Here is a 21,879-nt window from a genome sequence, read left to right on the forward strand (position 1 = left end):
TAAACTAGGCTGTGAGACAGGAGGCACGTTCCTGTCAAACCGCCCAGGGCGGTGTTTGCTCTTGTGCAAGTTTTCCCTGTCTCATCTTGCTTTTAAAAGGTTGACAATGATTAAAAGCAATTTGCCACTTTATAGTGACCACTTCCATCCAGTATAATACATTTATCTTGGCCAGAAGTAGAAAAACATTTAAAAAATTATTCAATCCTAAAATGGCATTAAACACTGATTATGCTATTTCAGCAATTTTTTTTACTTTATAGCAACACATGCACGTACAAACTGAGTCACTTTAAGACTCAGAGTATGTGAAAATTAGACTAAAAGTAATGAATATATGGTTGAAACATCCAGATTCTGCAACTCCAAGTGGTTGTAGTGTGTGTGAAAGCTCGACCAAATCTCTGGAAAAAGAAAAGAGAGAGGGAGACACAGAGAGAGAGATAGAGAGAGAGAGAGAGACTATAGGCAGCCTAAGTATACACAATTATGGTAACAGCTTAGCTTGGCAGAAAACCAGTATTATCAACAGTAAATAGTTTTAGATATGTGATAGCACTGCAGTTTAAAAACCACTGAAAAGAGCACAATGTGATGGTGATGAAGGGGTTCTTGAGCTCATCTGGCTATGGTTGTCCATCAGACAAAAAAGGCTTGGAACTAGAACCTGTTCAGTGTCAAATATCTGATTCAGCATCATGGCTGGTTGACATATTTTGAATAAACACATTAACAAACCCTCATTGCCTCACAATTCGATTTCTAATTTGACTTGCCAGGTGATGAGCGGAAAAGACAAGACTGTGTCAGGGTGAGCCCCCGGCCTCGTTACACTCAAAGAGAGAGCATTTTTTTCATTAGGCGTGCATCCATTACTCAGTAACAACCTAATTGATCCATGTCTTTGAGTTCTACAGTAATAGCAAATTGATTGATTTATCCTCAAGAGGGAAAGTGGTGGGAATCGTCCAGCCAAAAAGAACGGCAGAATCATCAGCTTTGAGCTGATGGATGAGACCTGAATAGCAATGAGTAAAAAAGGGTGGAACAAAGGTGAGCTGTGTCAAAAACAGTTGATGAGGAATGGGAGATAAAAGCATGTTTGAATGTCTGATATTACAAATGGCAGCTACCTCAAAAGACTCTCAGCCTCAACAGTCATCACATTTTAAAGCTAATATAATTAAATTAGATTACATCAGGAATTAAGCAGAGAAACTGCATGCCTCAAGCTGGCCCCAGCTCAAAGCCTCCGCGCGACTACCAGCATCCTTCCACTGTGGCTCGGAAATGAAATTCAGTCCCCATAAACACAGAAGAGGGAACTGCAGAATAAAAGGAAAGAAATCACCCTCTTTACTTGTCTAAGGGAACAATTCATAAGGATTTTGAGGAGGAAACATTACAGCAACAGTTTAAAGGACCAGTGTGAAGGATTTAGTGGCATCTAGTAGTGAGGTTGCAGATTGTAACCAACTGAATACCCTTTGTCTCATCCTCCCCCTCTAAGCGTGTAGGCTACAGTGGCTGCTGAAGATGTAGAAATGCAAACGAGCTGTGTACTGACAACGCAGCCCACGTATTAATATCCATTATATGATCATGTGTTCACAAAGTGGTGAACCTCACTGCATGCTTGCTTGTGAACGACTGAGCCTTTCCAGGATGCCCCTTTCATACCCGATCATGAAACTATCACCTGTTACCAATGAACCTGTTTACCTGTGGAACATTACAAACAGGTGTTTTCTGTACCAGCTTGTTGGAAACGTGTTGCTGGCATAAAAATCAGAATAAGCAGATAGTTACAGCCTCTCGATTTTTTCAGGATGTGGGTTGCAGATTCAGGTGAAAACATAATTATTGATATTAGATTCCATTTCTGCCAATAAATGCCCTAAATTCTACACACTGGACCTTTAAGTCCCAACCTATCATTTAGATTGATTCAAAGGGTGTCTGTGAAATGTGATCTATGGGCAGGTGTCTCTGAAAGGTTTTCTTTATTGATCATGTCTCATTAGTGACACTGCTCTATACCACCAAGGGTGGACTCTGAGGGTCAATGGACAGCTGAAATGGAGCCAATAGCTCAATAGAACTATCATGGTAATTACACAAGAGTCTGTTACACAAAGGTAGGGGGTGGAGGATGGTGGTGGGAATAACACTAAAGAAATGTATAATCAGATGATGTCTCAAATCTCCAAAGGTTGCTCCTTTTATCATTGGGCTGGCAGCTTTACATCCATGTGATGTAAAGCATGACAAATCCTGCTGTTAACAAAGAAAAGAAGGAACTACTGGAGTAAGACTGGTGCGTATCTTCTGTCCAGGGAGACCTCACAGGCAATAAGTGCACCGGCTATTGAGGGGCATGTGGTGAAAACTAGAGTAACTGAGACAGTTCTTCAGATTTATTCAAGACAGGCTGAGATCTTGTTTTGAACATTTTTATTTCTTTCTAGGTGGATAGAATCTGACATTTTGTTTTTGAAGAAATATGAGTGGAAAGGAGGGACCTGTTGAGTTGCCATATTTCATTGTGTCTGGGCAAACAATTGGGCGGCTGGAAAGGGGAGATACAGCCCAGCTCTGCAGTCTCTGAGAGGTTAAATGAGCACAAACCTGTGTGTCTACAGATAGGAATTCTACTGCTGCTGCTGTGGTGGCAGCTGCTGTTTTGTGTCTTTGTGCACTGTCTTTGTGGCCATCATGTTCAGTTTCATCCGCAGGACTTGTTGTTACCTGGGCCTCACTCTCTGTCCCTCTTCCTCCTTTTTTTCTTGCTCTTATTTTCTGTCTCATGCCATCTCTCTCTCTCTTACAATCTCTGCCAAACCCCCAAGCTTCAGTTTAAGTCTTGCAAAGTTGTAAGTCTGTCAGAGTTTTCCCAAGTGATTGTAGTCAGATGTGGGTGTCTTGAAGTGTTAAGAAGTGGAATAACTTAGCGGTCACCTATCAACATAGTATCTGCAGAAAGTTCCTTGGGGATGCGCTAAGATAGACTCAATAATTTCCTTCTTTAACTGATTCTGTACATTTATGATCCATGTATCGATGTATGTGTCTCTGTAATTAAAAACACAAGGTCATAGAAAATCAAATTATGGTCTTTGTGTTTCACTCACTTTTAGAGTTTTTTCATTATCTCCAGCGGCTATGGTTCAGAAGCTGTAGGCCACCTATTAATATTAATTGAGGGTAATTTTTCTATCCTGCTGCTCTTTAATATCAACTGAGCTAAAAGACATAAGCCCAACCTTTTGCATACCTAATTAGCAAAAGTCTTTCCAAGGAGAAAGAGGAGGCAGTGAAACAATGAGTCTGAGATAGTGGAACTTACTGATCTGTAATATTTTCAGCAGTAATAACTGAAAATTGTTTCTTTGGGACCAGTGACCATTAATTGATGACACCACTGACCTGACAAGGACACTATGCACTTCCGATGGGATTATGCTGGATTCAACACCTGAACATGAATTTGAAAATTAATGTGAAATCGCAGAATAAGCTGTGAAGCATCCAAGTCCTTTCATCCATCAGTTACATTGTGGATTCTCATCCCATCTCAGACAACCTGCATTAGGTCTTAACATTGCTGCGGTCTGACTGTTTTATTTCCTGTCTTTATCCGAGCTCTGATAAAATGACGCAATGCCACTGGACACCCTGATGCCATATGTCGTAGAGACCATTTGTTTCTGGTTATCTTCCACAGCCAGGGAGCAGCTAGCGGAGCACGCTGCCGATGCTTGGGGTAAACAAGCACAAGCTGCCGACAGTGTTAATCACAGTTTTACTGCTTCCATGCTCTGGGGTTTGGAGACAGAGGCTGGTGGGAGTGTTCATCGTACTTTTTTTTTCTCTATCACACCGAAGATTCTTTCCACACCATTAGTGCTCTCTGCTGAGCTGTTCTATCCAGGTCCACTACTGTACTAATACAGTTGAGGCCTGCGAAGCACCATCTGCCATAAGCACAACTAACTACAGTAAATGTGGACACATCAGCACATTACTGGAGCTGCACCATGTGGGCCGCGTTGCAGCCACTGCTGTACTACATGGTTTTATGGGATATGGGGGCTGGGGGTGGGGGGAATGCTCAGAGCATGAGATTTTCCACTTCAAAGGATCACCGAAGGAAGGACACTTTGTGTAAGAGTGACACAAGGGGCCAGATTTTAAAGCCTTTTCCTTTCTTCTTTCATATACATGCATGTTATGTATTATAGCGCATTGATCTTGTAACTCTGTGTTTATGCTTATTTATTGGAAGGTTGAGCAAATAAAGGGGGGGTATAATTTTTGTGGTGAACTATTCATTTTGCTGGACGTTCAAAGTTTGATGCAATTTGTGTGGTTCAGTTTTGTATGGAAATGTCTCAGCCGGCCCAATTTATATCATATGAGGCTGTGGCTGGGATAACGTCCATCACAAGTGACAGGAAATACAGGGTGAGCACATCATTAGATGGTGTGCAGATGAGATGCATTGAGTTAAAAAAGTAGCAAAAAAGTAGCATTTTCTCAGAAACAAGCCTGCTGTATCCACTCAGAAATGCACCAAAGTGGAGATATCCAGTGATGTATGGTGACTGGACCTTTTATGAGACATTTACAAATGTGTATTAGGCTGCAATTACCAAGATTCACAAGAGACTTCAGCCTTATCAATAGAGTGCCATCATCCCCCGCCACCTGCTCTGCAATGAGCATCTGCTGGATACTTGCTCCGTCTGGATTAGCTCCCTCTCCCACAGCAGGCAGCCACTGGTTGCAATGTGAGACATTTCATTTTGAGCCCCTTTTTTCTTTTGAGCCTTGTTACGTTCAAAATAGAAATAGAGACTACCTATTTTTTAATTTAAGCAAAGGAATTAATTTTGCACTTCAAAACCTCAAACTAGAGGTTGGCAAAATGACCTAAAATTTATGTCATGGAATTATACTTGTTTGTTTTTTACAGTGATGGTATTATATCACGGAATTACAAAAACATGATTCTGCCTCTTTTCACTCTATTGACAGTATGAGGCTACGTATCTTAAGAAAGAAAAAAAAAACTGATGTGTTTACCGGCTCCAAATTGGAATTGAAATGAGGTATAGGTCTACATGTGTTTTGGAAGAAGCAGCCTGCCCTATAATGTAGGTTAATTAGTAAATGTAATGTGATTCATTCTCAGAGTTAGATGAGGGGTAGGATTAGGCATCTCAACAGCATTTATTTGGCAGAAAACCCAAAGTGTATTATATAAGTACAACAGTCAGTGCACCATGGGGCATGTCTATCAAGCACATTTACATAATGCAGCAACAGACACACATACCAACACAGCAGAGGGGGCTTTCCTGTGACAACAAACCCAGCTGAACTTCTGTAGCAGTATGACGTGTGGAAATAAAGTTAGGGCTGGCTATGAGACGACACATCTAAGCTTCTACTTTTGTCACACAGCTTCTGTCCTTCACCATTAAATAACATGGGTCTACAATGGATGCTACTCGCCAGATTAGCCACAGAATGTGGCTACACACCAAATTCAACAGGCTAACCAACAACAGGCTAAACAAACAGTTAAGTTAACAAGTTAATCCACTTGGTCTTTGCTTTGGATGGGGGGAGTAGATCCAGACTTTTGTGTTGTGTCTTTCAGGAAATAATATAGGAACAGACATGGATTGCACGTAATGTTACCTTACACATCTTTGTGTTACCAGAGTCTCAATTATAGCGAGGAAAACAATAGTTAGTGGATGTAACTCCACTTCTATGACAATGTGCGTAGCCCTCTACCTGCATGTTATTGCAGCCAGAGTAAAGCACATTCATTTTATTAAGCTAAATCTTTACCCTGGCAATGACAGTACAGCAAAATCCATGTTGTGGTAGAATGTGACACCAGTGGTGGTGACCACCCACCCCTACCTCAAACAAATTTGTTTGTTGGATTTGTCTTGTGTCTTCTATTCTGTAATTATTAATTGGACCATTTCAACATCAACTGATTTAACATTTTAATCTATCAACAGGTTAAGGGCTTTATAATCAGCTTCATTTAAAATACACTTCACACACAAAAGTACAACAACAAGGTGTCCCCCTCACTACTGCCATAATTACAGTAACTGCTGCTTGACTGACTCAGACGATTAAATAGCACCAAACATTAGTAAAATGAAAATAATAATCCAAAAAGTGATTCTTCTGAATCAAAAGGCACATCTAATTTGAAAGGGTCACTCAAGCTACGAAATATCAGACAGCTCTGTTTCATTGTGTTGTTTTACAGCTCCAACATTTACTGTATCTTTGTGAGTCAACGCACTCATCAACCCTGTTTCCAGCAGCAGTAAACAGCCGTTGTCTGCAAACAAGCTCATGAACACGCTGTATGCTACCAAACCACAGACAAAGTTAGCTTGTGATGAAAATCAAACTTCAAACTTCCAGCAAATTAAAGAGAAAGAATTGCTAATTTTGTGTACAAAGGTAATTAGAATGTTAATGAACTTCCTGGTGTCAGCAAAATGCACATTCACTTAGCAACCAACCATTCTTCTGTGAGTTTATTACCTACAGAATAACATCAATAATGCACTCAGCCTCTCCAGAAATACAAACCAGTGTTGCGGCTATTATGAGACAGACATGACAAAAACTGTACAGCAAATAACAACAATCGTAGTTCACACAACTGGGACAAGCTAAACCCATGTGCTTCAGACAGCTGAGTGGCTTTTACTGCTGCTGTATCTGATGAATCCATAAACTGTACAGCAGATAGTGTATAAAGGTCACACGGGTTCCAGCTAATAACTGGATGGCTGCAACCATCTGATAGATGAGAAAAACAAACACTCCCAGAAAATCTCCCAGAGCGACAGATTTTTAAAATTCTTACTCATAAAGCAAGCGTTATGGCACTGACCCACAGTTCAGCAAAAGACCACGTTTTGACCTTTAATGAGACAACTGCTCAACCTTTCAGAGACTGTAAACTATCATGCCAAGGCCAGTGTGCAGGGCCTTGCAGCAGGCTTGTACATGGTGTGTATCACTTGGCCCATGAGTCAGTCGCAGTGTACACAATGGTTCTCAGTGACATCCTGAGGGGGAACAGATGGACTGAAGCCCCAAACATTGAATTGAGGATAAAAATCAGTCCATACAATTCACTACCTAATATATTGTGCCATGTCATTTCCCAAAAGCAAAGTTCAGCGATGATAGCTCAACAGAGGTCATATTGTATAGACGTTGTAATAAACCACACGCTGGCCTTGTATTACAAATATGCTCTGGTGACCCTCGTCTTGGCAGGCCTCAGCTGGGCCTGCAGAGGACATCTAACTACTGACACAGCCAACTCACCACTTTGAAGTCTTCTGCACTGCACTCCATGCCTCGGTAGTAGCAGGAGAGAAGCATGTCCTTGATGTCGTGGCCCGTTCGGTCATAGAACTCGCGCATGTTGAAGGGGCGGGGCTTGTAGTTGTCAAAGTCGGCCCTCTCCTTCAGGATCTGCAGGACATTTTCCTCCACCAGGTGTGGGTCCCGAATCTCATACCTGGACAAGAAAGTTCTGGTTAATGTGGACATAAAGAATGACATTTACAAATACCATAAACACACATATTGTATAACTTCTCTTGTTGTATGGATCGCAAGAAAAGGTTTTTTGAAAGGGCTTTCATCAAAATGAATACTCAGAAATGAGCAGCAAAGGAGTAAACATCAAAAAAGGAAAAAAAAATTCACAGACTGTAATTCTTAACAGTCTACTTCATTCAAACATAATCATCTTCAAACACAAAACCTTAACCTACCCATGAACAAGTAAAAATAAGACATCTTTTCAAGGAATTCCCTTCGACGGGAGAGCGAGACACAACTTTAGCTGTACTTCAGTCCATTTTTGAATGTGCATTTTAAGAGTTTGGCTGCCAGACAAGCATTTTTAGCAGGACAATAGGGATTAACATGTAAAAAATTAATAGACAAGCAGAAAAAGAGCATATTTCCCTCTAACTGAATGAAAGGTATACGTGCAATATGTGTGCACGCCAGCTCTCCCAGACCTCCAGTTAGCAAGCTCTCACAATATTATCCATGTGTTGTTGAAACTGGCAGCCTGGCTCTAGCTGAGGATGGCAGTATTTCCTCTCGCACAGTCATGTTAATCATTCTGCCAAATAATTAGGGACTGTGGTGGCAGAGCGTTTAAATGTAGTGAGCATAAAAGTGTTAACAATTCTGGTTGAGGATCCTGCACACGGGAAAAGAGCATATGCTGTTTAGCAAATCAAAGCACAAACTTCACAGAATCTGCTGCATTTTTGTGCAACATAATCAGGTGTATGATTTGGGGAAGCATACACACTGACTCTCTCTTGTTCCACTTCTCTTTCCTCTATACAAACACATAAAACAGAAACACATTAAATACAAAGTATGATTAATTTGCATGTATTAACACACATCAAGCTGAAACTTGATTACAATGGCCGCGCACACAGCAGGAAAAGACCGGGGAAGTCATTTATGACATGCCTCTGCGTGACAACCACCATCAACCTCCAGCACCTGCTCACAGTCATTCACAGACACAAATTAACCTCAATTAACTATCGTGGCCCCGCTCGCAGAAAAGACGGCCCATTGATGACTCCTGTTGAGTGATGGGCCATCAGTGGTACAAGAATCCACATTATGGAGAGCTAAGATTAAGCACTACTGACAGACTCTTATGAGAATAATTTGTTTGGACACACAGAGTCTATCAGAGTGAATGGCACTGTAAAAGACTGCATAATGTTTTTTTGGATTAACTGAGAAACAAGACAGTTGTTCCTTCTACTTCTATCAAATTAGATTACTGCAAGTAAAGTATTGGGTTTTGATATGAAGTCCTGAATTTGTGTGTAATGAGAGAGCGACAGCCATCTTATAATAGGTTTCATGTATTGTGTTATTGTAATAATTTTGGACAGCTCAATTCACATTTGCAAATATGAATGAAGTTTGCCCCAAAGCTGGAGAAACCGGAATTAGAAGTGAAAACCATGAGACAGAGACAGACAAAGGCATACCCTTCTCCTCTGACAATAAATCTGTGAATGACTTTGTGGACGCTGACAGCGGAGTTATTTCTCATGGATATGGGCACTATTTCAAACCATAATTGGTGGTAAATCTTAATGGATTTTTTTTTAATTCCACAAGGTCAAGCTTTGTCTGTGCTCATGAACAAGATTTGGTCCCTTGATGATGGGAATAATGTAAGTTGATCCATGAATAAAAAATGAAATATTACATTATTTCTTGTGTGAGCACTGCCTTAAGATTCAAACGGCAATGTATTTTCGACTCGTGTCCCAACCAAATTACAAGAAATGTAATATGTTCCACTGTAGCTACAGCGTTGTTTACCTGCGACAAACAGAATGAAATAAAATATTCACCGTGTGAGACAGTATGTGCTGTAATTTGAAATGAGGACTGTTTTTCTCCACTGCGTTCGTAACACTGATGAGAGATGGGAATCCACCGTGCTTCATGGTGTAAGTGGAGTCAAAGATGGAGTTAGCAGTGCTGCGACGGAGAAGACTGGTACTATTATTCTTAAGAGATAAACTGAATGCCACACAATACTGTCGTCTAATTCAACAGTGCAAAGATGAAACATGGTACCTAAGAAAATGTAATACTTGCAGAATATGGCAGCTATTTCATCAGTTAATTAAAAGGCAATTTATCTAATAGCTCTCACCTGCTAAACAGTAACAGTCTGCGTCTAACTTTCTCCACAATTCAAAGCAAACTTTGGGCAAAACTGGGCTCAAAAATTAAATAGATGATAAACCAAAGAAAGGTGATTCATTTGTTGCCAGTTTGGCCTTAATACATCTGGCTGTTGTTGAAACTATATCAGGGCTGTAGCTTCACTCATAACACTGACATTTAAAGTCTAAATGCTTTTTTGGGCATGTCTATCATTAAACCTGGCATTTCTGCACAGTTGCAGATGATGACAAGGCTACATGAGTATTATTAGTATTATACTGTTTGTATAATTAGATTCCGATGGTTGCTACGGAGGATTGTTTCCAACTTGTGATCCAGTTTTCAATAGCGCCAAAGTGTCAAGTCCAAAAGTCAAAATGTATTGAATTCCTACATGTCTGACGAGTTATATTCTTTAAAGAAAGTTGATTCAATAAAAAGAAAAGACTTATTTAAACCAATGAATCACTTTATTTGAGAGAAGAATTTTGCTTAAAGAATTTGTTTTAAGGATGACGATGTCACAAAATATGACAACAGACATTTGCTTTATTCGAAAACCTCAATAGAAGTTTCTGATGTAAAAAGAGATTCATTTCAGCCCGAAACTATATGAAAGCCAATGAAGGTTATGTATGGTGGATAGCAGTGGTGTGCTAATGTGTACACAGACTGTAAATGTAGCTGACATTTCGTGTCTTAATTACTTTGCTTTTAAAAGTTTATTGCAGGGAGAGATGTGTGGGTTTTAGCCAGAGTGAAACCTCTGAATACAGCTTAACCACATCTTCCATTAACACCTGAAAACAGACTAACCTTTAACACAAATGACCCATTTCCTTTAAGAGTACACAATGCATGAAGTATTTTACGGTAGGAAAAATGATTAATGAATTACAAATCCAAAGACTGGGTATTTAACTCACAATATTGCGTCAAGGGACCAAAAGTGGAAACAGTCACATTCTGCGAACAAACTATGCGAAATGTTAGCGAGAACCAGCATGTTTATATTAGCGGTAAGGCACTGTCGTAGAAAAATGTCAAATAAGTTAAATAATCAATCACGAATCACAAATGTATCATTTACCATCGGTTACCATGGTTCCAGTTTTTACGATGCCGATAACAATACTGCAGGCACCCTGAAAACAGCAGGCCAAATTAGTCACATAAGCCAATTACAGACTGAAAAGGTTGTATCTTTGATAAAACACAAAGCTCAAAACTGGTCCAGTACCCTGGCCCACACTGGGACTACATCACTACATTGTCATGCTTTATTGTTATAAGAAGATACAGCCTGTTGTGGTATATTCTGAACTTAATTGAATTGTATCCTGAGTCTCTGTCTTATAAGCAACACAAAGCTGCCAGGAGAGCACTTAAGACGCTGTGCTCAGATCCCCGAGTCAGGAGGCTTTAGTTGAAGCGTATACAATCACAATAATATGGGTAGATTTTTAATATTGCCCTGCCACTGCTCCCTAAAGCAATCACAGCAAACTCACTACGCAGGGGTGGGGGAAGACTAAATTGGATTATGGGCCACAAGCACTTTAATTTTCTTGCGGGAACTAAAACGAATGAAGGCGCATCTGCATCACTTTGCCACCTCATGAGAGGAGCGAGTAAATACGAGCAACCAATGATTTAAAGAGTGAACTTTGACAGCAAGACTGTGGTCACATAACTGTACTCACTCAGGACTTGACCCTCTCAAACTAACTCAAAAAACATAACAAAAGTAGTAGTAGATGTATGTAGTATAGTAGTTCATACTCCATTTGTATTAAGTTAGTGTTAATAGCACAGTCTGTGTGACACAACAGTGAACGCATCTTGATACAATCTCATGTCATTATCCAATTAGCGCTAACTGAACTCACATATTAACGAGGATCAGGTTGTTTGTGCAGTGTCCTTGAATATGAATTGCAGTGATTCCCAGTAGCAGAGTTCTGATGATCACATGTTAATGATGGTGCACCTGTGACACAGTTGTTATGCCACTTTGGACAAGATCATAGAAATGCAAACGAGCCACCGAGAAGTGAGGCAAACCCAAACAAATCTCTACTTCATTGGACAACAATCACACACAGCAAAATACAGTAATAACATGCAACACCTTGTCATGATGGATCACATTAGATTGTTTAAAAACCTTCACCTGATACTAAATTGCCTACTTAATGATCGTCTTCTCTCTGGTAAACAATCATAATATAAATGCAAATGAACCCGCTTTAGGAGCAACTCTGATTCTGTACTTTCTGTGTGATATCATATGATCTGACCTTCCCACGTCCTCTACCAAGAACTTTTTTTGCACCAGCCAAATCCCGATTAGGACCTGTGATCTTGCTGAGACACATAATGTGATCAAAGTTACAGAGCGTTACATTTCGAGGCACTTTACACACGGCTTGTGCGAGTTGAGAGCATGTTTGCAAGCACAGGAAACATGCTAAAGCTTGACTGTGTAAGCAGAAGACTCGCTTCTCTGACTTCCATGAGCTGATCTAACATTTTTTGGCAGCACACGCCACATAACCAACACCTATTCCAAAATGACCTTTCTTTTGTTAATTATCATATAATTGCCTTTGCGACATAATAAAAATAAAACTGAGCAATTTACTCGTAATGTTCTGCACTGCCAAGTGTGACTTCAACCTGCAAAAATACAATGAGAAAGTTTTGTGTGTGCAGAAACTGCTGGTGTGCAGTTAGTTAAGGTGAACTTGCAAGTAGCTCAGCTATAAACTTCATAGCAGCTAAGACAGTCTGGCATCGCTGCAAGGGTGGATATTGCCTGCTGCTTCCTCCTGAGACGGTGATGGACACAGACTCACAGCCACATGACACTTTGTTTTCTTTTGCCAGTTTTTAACAACACCCACAGCATGTCACCTGATATCAAGACGTTTACCACTGAAATGTTTTCTACTCAATCAATGTTTACTTTAAAAGCCGTGTCTACTACTTTTTTATCTACAACTTAGATTCAAGCTGTTCCCAATTCCTTTAGTTTCTCCTCCACAGACCTTATCACGCAGTACTTTTTCGACCTCTGTGAGACTGTCGCAGAGTAAGACAAAGCTTGCCCACCATCTTTTAAGAAAACGTCACCAATCTCAAGCGAGGAGACGTGCCCCCGAAGGCAAAATGGAACAGAGGGGGCAAGAAACAGTGAGAAAGATGAGAGAGCGTTAATCAGTGGGACAACTCTGTAGCTTAACAAACAGCACTAATTACACAGGGATAAAGACTTGTTCATCACACAGCTTATGAGACACAAGTTAATTGCCTCTGCTTGCAGTCCCCTCCCACCATCTGAAACAGCTCGTTCCAAAGTCATTTGGTGCAAGTGCGACTGCTTTCATTTTTCTGTTTTCCTCTCATTCAGTTAGTGCTCTTGTGTTTTTCAGGTGTATCTCGCTTCTTACACAAAATCTGGCTGAACCTGCACTCATAAATCAAGGAGGTGGAAGCCTGTGTGGATATTTTAACGGTTTGCCAGTGCAGCTGACAGTACCCAGCAAATATTGGTCGGATAGTGGTATTGTTTTCCTGATCAAAAACCGTTCTGTTCGGACGCCAGTAACTGCAACATGGTTATGAAGCAGATGGCCGGATGGTGACGTTTCAACATCCAATAATGGTCCAGTCAGATCCTCTCTTACAATTCAGGAGATATTAATGATATTATTGCTGGAATAAAAGCAAATGCATGTGTCTCATTGCTTTAAACGTGTGGTGTTTGTAAGAGCCAAAATCTTAATCCAAGCTCGCCATCAGGTGACATAGTATAAACAGCAAGCCACATGTAGGAAGGAGGCTGTGGTGGATGAATTTGTGAAACACAGCACTTTCACCCAGGAGAACGAGGTTTGTGTCTCCTGTGAAACCAAACATCAGTGTTAAATCATATTGTCGTAATGCCATATTTCAGTATTGCTACAATGTCCAGCTGATGGCCAGGTAACGTGCCGGGCGTCAGCACGATTTTTTAACCACAGCAGACATCTTGACTGGACGTTCAAACAACAGTCATTCACAATGTTTGCTGGGTACAAACACAGAACAGCAGATCCACATAGGATGTAGGCTGAAATCTATACCATACAATGCACTAACACTGCAGCCCCAAGCAATGGAATCTACTGCTTTCCTGTAAGGTTATCACCTGTAATATGGTTGCATACAGAGGTCACAGAGCAACGATATTCAGTATGAAAACAAGGAATTGGATTTATGTCATTCTAGCATGTACCACAGTGGTACTCTCCAACTGTGCCTTTGGCTGCAGCGCTCTGTGGATCAATATGCTAAAAATACACCGACTAATGTTTCAAGATGGTATTTAGATTCGCTTGTAAGTAGTAGATGTTTTATTTTTGCAGTAACCCATGTCTATGCTTGTGTGCGCATGTGAATTTTACTGCTAGACCACAGAATACAGAGTCAAGGACGGTTATCTGTATTGTACTGGTGAACGTGATCAGAATAAGCTGGGTGGCACAGAAAAGAAAAAGTGAAGAAATTTAAAGTCAAAAGTTTCACCAGTCGACGGTGAGCTTGTCATGGCTGCCGAAAGGACTAAATGATCAAAGCACAGCAGAGAGCAACAAGTATAAAGGGAGGGGACAGTGGTTTTGAATCACACACTTCTCTTCACACTTTGTCAGCAGGGGATTTAAAAATCTACTCGACTACTTATCCAATATTGAGATATTCCCGTCACGTGAACTGTAAAGTGATGAGGCAAAGAATTGCACCAGTGGCATTTTCTACTTCATCGGTTTATATTAACCACTTAGAAACAGCTCATCCATTATCTGTTACCTGGGGGACTCACACTATCTGTGATAAAATGTGTTCTTCCTCATTTTCTTTTAATCAAATACTGTATCAACATATTTCAACAGATTGATGTTGGGTATATTTCATGCTCTTGCCTAAGATTTCATAAATACAGGAGCTTATGTGCAGTGTGGATTTCAGCTGACATGATCTATAATGTCACTACATTATTAAATAACTAACTGTAATGCTGAGCCTTTTCCCTGCTTTTTATAAAACACCTTTCATCCGTACCTTTTTCTTTTCTAAATTACCTCAGGCTAAGGTCAGTCCAAGTTCACATTCACCGAGAGCCTTAAAAGGTTTTGCATGCTTTGTCCATGTTGTTTTCACAATGCCCAGTGGCCTAACAGAGACAACCAGTGAGACAGGTGTTAAAACACTGCTTTGCACTTCCATGTGACATATAAGATTTCACCTGAGACAATTCAGACATTGTAGTAAAACTAGGGTCGCATTTCCACAAGGCCTACTGAAAAGCAAAATGAAATTTCAAAGAAGTTCAAAGTTCACTAGTACCTTGTATAATGCTGGGCCTTACAAGTAAAGCATCAGCACTATTTCCCTTCACAGAGGGAGTGTGGGAATTTGGGATTGAGGGTTTCAGGGATTTAATGGTTCCCAATACATTTTAGTGAAGGGAAAACTGTTAAATTTCATAATAGCTGCAGTAAAATATACCCAAATGAAAAATGTACTGTTTCAGCCAAATGTTTCAGTCACTGTCATCACATCCTGAATCAACCGCTACTAAATCCATCCAAATGGAGTTCCCTGAGGAAAAATCTTATCATCCCAGAAACCAGTGTGTCTGTTTTGGGAATCTCTGTGCTGATTACTGTTTGTTTTAACCTACACAATAGCAGAAACTGACTGTTAAAAGTGCAGTGGGTTACTTAAATGCCAGGGAATCAAAGATCTCGAAATGTCTGCAGTAAAAGCACTTAATCACTTCCCTCTGACATCATGCATACCAACAGGTAGACCTTCTGTCGGCTGCGGGCAGCGCTTAACGCACAGGTAAAGTACAAGGGAACCAGAGACACACACGCACCTGCCATTGAGCAAGGCAAGGAGCTCCCCAGCGTGATACAGGTCGTTGCGCGTCACCCGGCTAAAGCGGAAGGAATTAAGGTTGCAGAAGGTGACTGAGGGGAACACCATCATCGGAGCCGCCACCTCGTCCAACCTGGTGACATGGGGGTACTGGAAGTAAAACTGCACCCGGTCCACACACACCATCACCAGCACACCCAAGGAGCCCAGGAAGAACAAAATCCACAGGCTGCGCTTGATACACATCCGCTCATAAGTGAACATGTGCGAGATGCCATGCAGCGTGGATCTGCTGGCGAAAACTTCAATGGGAGCCGGCCGCTTATAGTCCATGTCCTCCGAGTCCGCTTTGAGATCCATTATGTCCCCGGGATGAGTTAGATGAATCAAGGGTTAGGGGTTGCAAGCGGATGAAACTGGCTGTATAAATAAGGAGATGCTTTCTTAATGGCAAGGAGGTTAGTGTCTGCAAGTTCACGCCCTTCCACGCATGTATTTCTCATGCAGTCTGTGTGAGATGTTGCGTCAATGACAGCCGGCAAAACAGCCCGACATTCAGATTATTTCACCAAAGATATGCTCAAAATACCCCGTCCTTACATGTAAGCACTTGGAAAAAGTATAGATGGGGAAAGCATGTGTTGTGCCTCGGCTGGGGTCACAGTTCCATAATAAATAGCCCGGTGTGGAGCGCGCATGGATAGATGCCAACGCTGTCCTGTCCTCGCACACTTCTGTATTATTACCGAGTTGATGTTTCGCTTTCACGCTCAAAACAAAAGCCAAAAGCGCTGGACAGGTCGGCAAAAAAACAAGATCCCGTTTGCTGAGAAGGGAGTAAACAAACGGACAAATCACCACGGCGAGGAAAACAGAGAAATCTGAATTAGAAAATCAAAGCGGTGGTGTATTCTCTCTCTCTCTGTAAGGAAGAGAGTAGACCGGCAACATGGCTTTCCCTCCTCTTCAAATGCAATCCCAACACGTGCAGAATAACAAACAGCCGCTGATTTCTCGCTCGTTAGCGTTTTAAAGGCAGTCGTCGGGGTGTCCTGGGTTTCTCACAGCCAGCAGAAACAGCTGCATCACAGAAGAGCGGGGTCTGTCAGGTAGCTGCCACGGTGCGCCTCTGCTCGCTTGCTTGCATCCATTCCCTCCTCCGAGCTGCCTCCACAACAATGCAGGGATAATTACTCCGGTTTGATACGGCTTTCCACTGCTTTATCCTTGACAAGTGTTGTGGAGAAAAAATGTACCTGGGCGACAATAAAAGGCAACTACCGCCCGAAATGCTCAGCGCTATGAATTCAAGGGAAACAACCTCAGAGGCGTTCGCGGTTTGCCCGGATCAATTAAAATCGCCCCAAGCAGGAGAGAGCATGGATAGGACGGCTTGTATTTTATACCGGGTGACGAAGTCCAACGTTGGTCTCACTTCAGCAATGAATGTAGTTTACCCAGAAGGAGGTGACGTTAGTGTACTGAGCCTACAGTTTCAGCAATGAGGATACAATATGAGTCAAATATCAGTCTTTGCCGTAAACGCCACCCGTTTACTCACTGTTGTGTTTCTCTGGCAGTCCTCTCAGCTAGCTTAACCTTAGATGCAAACAAAAAAAAAAAACTAGCTAGCATCAAGTTTTATTTCTACCAGTGAAAGTTGTTATTGTCATTTTACAAAGCAAAAAAAGTGACAAGATGTTACCTTACCCCAACCCCAGCACTGATAGGAGATGTGCTGTAAAGTGACTTAATTTACCTCGTTCTTAAAGATAAACTAGCTTAGCTGCTAACTTGCTAAGTTCTAATCAAATTTCAACATTATGATGTAACGGAAAAGTAAGCGCCAGGGTAGTGTAACGTTTGTATGTATGGTGGCCCTCAAGGGCAAAATACTACAATATATCAGAACACAAATTAACAAACCAGAAAACACAACATATTTTGTCACATGAATTAATGGGAAAAAAGACCATATTGAAATGAATTGTTACTTTAGTTTTTAGCCATTACTCCTCTTGTTGTCCTTTTAGGTACAGTAAAATACCATCAGATAAAATGATTTTAAAACATCACCAAAACCATTTTTGCAAGAGGCTTTACTTTCTCCTGCTATTTTTATTAGATAAATCAAAAAACAAGTTAGCTTATTTACAAAAAAAATGGGTTAATTTATGTGATATAAAGGGAAGAATTTCCATCCTTAAGATGCTGTATTAGAAAAGCACCTTTACTGGTTATTTGCTAATGCATGGTGGCCCACACCATTTAGACATATAACATCAAAACAAAATAAAATATCTGTAGTCAAATATCACAAATACAACATACTTACTGCTTGCTTAATATAGCTAAAAAATATGGAATTATTTTTTTTTCAGTGGGATAAACTCAATAAACTCAAACATATTTAGCATACTACACAACATTTTCATATTTTTGTGCCCACAAATGTCTCTCAACTGTCAGTTAATTGTTATATAATGTTGACAAATATGCTTATACATTTTGCATAACTTGGTGAATTGCTTACATTCATTTGTGGGACCTCCTTACAGCACAGTGAACACACTTTTTTCCCACGAATATAATTTTCTGTGCTGAGGTCTTAAAAATGTTGCCCCAAGTTAAAAGGAGATTTACATTTTTAGTACTCAGTTGACAAAGATTATGCATTTACACGAGTTAACACGCTGGGATTTATTTGTATTCAGAGCTATAGTTAAGAGGTCTGAAACATGGCTTTTGAGTGGGTTAACATATCATTTTCAAGTGGAAAAGCCGGGAAAGGTGGGATACATCTAGTTGCTTATCAGCATGCACCACTGTCTGGGGATAAATTTGACAGTAAACACTGAGTCAGTGTAGTGACAAATTCACTAAGGGGCAGGAATGAAAATGAAAAGATTATGGTACAATTTTAGCAACTTGTGCCCTAACAGCACATCGCTGCCATTCTTGAGCTGAAGAGCACTTGGCCTGCTTGAAGTGGAAGCCTCCCATTATGGCACAGACACATTCTAATTTAACAAAGGTTTACCAGCAAATAGCCGAGGTCCACATGAAGAACTCACTGTTCACAAGGCAAATTCCTTGTATGTGTGCACGCAATTGTCCAATGAAGCCAATTCTGATTATGAAAATGACTCATATGAAAAAGATAAAGAACATGTTGTTTTTGTGTTAGATATGTATCAGAAACATTCAATGTTTGTTACTAAGTCAAATAATTAGATTATGTAATAGAAAACAAAGAGTTTTGAAAGTTCACAAACAAAATGATGCCACTGCTGCCACACCTTGGGTTTGTTACCAATCTTACAACCTTTCAAGGGTGCTACTGACACACACACATTCCCTTTAAAAAAGTCACTTTTACACAAACACACTAACTCATACACACACGCATACTTGTGAAGACACACAAATTCATACACACATACAGTGGTACCTGCACACGTTTTAGGTACATACACATGTATATGCACGTACACATTCAGGCATGTTTATACATGCATGCACTCACATAAACAGTCATACACAGTTGTACACCGGCTCACACAAATCCCTGAACAAATCTATTTCCTCCCTTGACCAATTCTCTGTAGTTGACTGAATGGAACATCCAAATATGTCAGAGTGAGTGAGTGAGCCAAACACAGGCAATAAGGCAGATGTGTCGCAAGACTGCCAGTGCCAAATCTGTCATAGAAACCGTATTGCCAAGAGGCAAGGGGAGCTCACCCATGAAATTGTTCATAATTCGTCCATAATTGCCATTTGCCATCGTATTGACTGTGACAATGTGGCATCTTATATTGATCAGCAGTGCTGGGAAGATGAGCCATGCTCTGTTCCAGTGAGGTGATGTGAATTCTGGGTAGACATTGCGCAGCAGTGGCACACATCGGTTTGACATTACAGTAGATATTAAATTACTGTGGTACATTTTGATAGCAGGTGATGGGACGTATGCTTACCCAAATGTAACTTTTATCATGGTTGTCTGTGCCACAATGATGCTAGAGCAGATTACCGAAAAGATGCTGTATCCATTTACATTATTTTGAAGAATATAATGGTGTAATGCTCCTCACAGGTACCTGCATGAATTAGCCTCCCTGCAAAAGTTGCCGCTTTATTTGCAGGCTGCTCTTTGGTTCAGCTCTGCTTAGACTTTCCTGCCATCCAGACCTGCTTGTGAATATCTTGACATGGATTGGCAACTAAAAGTGGAACTTTATTTTACAAAGAGCATTTTGAAAGATCAAAAGTTGAAAATAAATGTTACATTCACTAGCAGTACTCCTGGTGCTTCATGAATGGAGACTTAATTATACAAGTGAAAATAATCAGTAATCCAAAAATGGGCAATGACATGGAGCATGGGTGGAGCTGAAGCAGACCAAATAAAGCCAGGTAGTTGAAACCTAGCAATGAACCGTCACTCAAAGCAGCCATGCCCATATTTATGCATAACAAAATTAAAAATCTGATCCATACAATTGTTGTTAAATTAGCTATAGACAGTGAAACTGTTTTGTGTATCAGGCTGTAAACATTTATTTCGGCTGTAAAGTTGAGCATTTTAATATGGGGGTCTATGGAAACTGACTCAAGTGGTCATTTGAGGAACTGCAGTTTTTGGCGCAGCAGCCCTGGAAGATGCTGCTTGGAGCTAACCAGCCACAAGAAGCTACTGTCAGACTCAGAGTCACTGTGGGGGTACCTGTGTTGTAGCTGGGCTAGCAGCTCGACTGCAAGGCTCTTCAGTGTGTGAGTCTGTGGGGGAGTGTTAGCACATACTCATAGCCATGCTGTTTAACACGGTTAATGTTACTGTTTGCCAACCCTCAGTATCTTAAGTTCTGTGTAGTTAACAGCAGGGCAATGTGTTATGTTTACCGTTACTGCAGATGAATACATTTCGTTCATGTACAACATTTTTCAGTTTTATCAGGCTTGCTAATGCTAGCATTACCTGCTGCTCTGTATGAGGGGCTCAAAGTGAGTGAGTCAGTCAGTTGCATTGTTCTTATGCTATCACAATCGGGAGGTCAGTAGCAGAGATCTCGGAGTCCCCACAGCCACTTAGAGCTGAAGAAGCCTGTTGGATGAGAGGCAGTCCAGTACTGCAAACAAATGCACGCTGCTAAGGTGGACAGTTATCGCAATGTAACCAGGTGATGGAGCTAAGCAAAGGGTGGATAACATTATATGAATAGCACATGTCAAAAACAATAATGAAAATATATTTTATGTCAGTGATTTGGTTTTTTTTTATCAATCATAAGCCTATTAGCAAACTGTTAATTCACACAAACTATTTCAACACCATTCAGCATTTTCGTATGGAAAACTGGTTCATGTTAGCACAACAAGAGGTTTGTCTTCATAACTCTTTGTGAGGTCGAGTCTCCTTTAATATTTCATTTGGATTACACTAGCAGTGAGAGTAGGCTTACACACATGGGGAGATTATCCAGTCTCTCCTCTCCTCTCCTCTCCTCTCCTCTCCTCTCCTCTCCTCTCCTCTCCTCTCCTCTCTCTTGTGTCCTCCTTCCCTTTCAGCTCACTTCATGCAGATTGGCTTTTACTTTGGCCAAGGCTACGTGGTGTGCCAAGCAACTCAGTGGGAGCTGGCAGGGAATATGAATACACTCTGGGGTCCCATTGACAAGTCTCTTTAGTTATCATTGGGCAAGCAGGACACAGAGGGAGCAAGAGGCTCTTGACCCTGACGATTTGAGTCCGTTTCCAGTCCACACCTAGAACCTGCTACCAAAGAACTGCTGTACTGGCACTGATCCAGAGGATGACGTCATGATAAGGTGACAGACAAGGTCTTCATAGACAGATGGTCATTAGATCTAATAATGAGTACCTGCAGGTTTCAGCCCAGACAAATGCATACTACCCAACTGGGCAATGATCATTATCAGTCAAGGACGCCTTTATCGGCAGCAGGGGAATCCATCAACAGAAAGCCTGGATACTCGCAATTGCGCCACAGCTCTTTGAGATGTAGTCAACCAAAAGGCTTTTTCCTTCAAGTGATGTTATAGTTAGGCATGTGCACGTGCCACTTTGTAAGCAAAATGCTTCTCTACTTCCCTGGTCCTGTAACCTCTACATGTTAAGAGCAATTCATGTCAGGCT

The 21,879-nt window shown here is 40.9% G+C and overlaps 1 protein-coding gene across 1 annotated transcript in view; it reads right to left on the reverse strand.

The window, feature by feature from the left end:
* asic1b (acid-sensing (proton-gated) ion channel 1b) overlaps nucleotides 1-17,279 on the reverse strand; it is a 148,105-nt gene extending 130,826 nt beyond the window's left edge. The window contains exons 1-2 of the mRNA XM_070958617.1: nucleotides 15,719-17,279; nucleotides 7,384-7,579 (exon numbers count right to left, since the gene is read on the reverse strand). Coding sequence (XP_070814718.1) covers nucleotides 7,384-7,579; nucleotides 15,719-16,080 — 558 coding nt within the window. The 5' untranslated portion in view covers nucleotides 16,081-17,279. The remainder of the gene's footprint in view (nucleotides 1-7,383; nucleotides 7,580-15,718) is intronic.
* Between the last annotated feature and the right edge of the window lie 4,600 nt (nucleotides 17,280-21,879).

This window comes from Chaetodon trifascialis, chromosome 3 (assembly GCF_039877785.1).
Source record: "Chaetodon trifascialis isolate fChaTrf1 chromosome 3, fChaTrf1.hap1, whole genome shotgun sequence".
Classification (NCBI taxonomy): Eukaryota; Metazoa; Chordata; class Actinopteri; order Chaetodontiformes; family Chaetodontidae; genus Chaetodon; species Chaetodon trifascialis.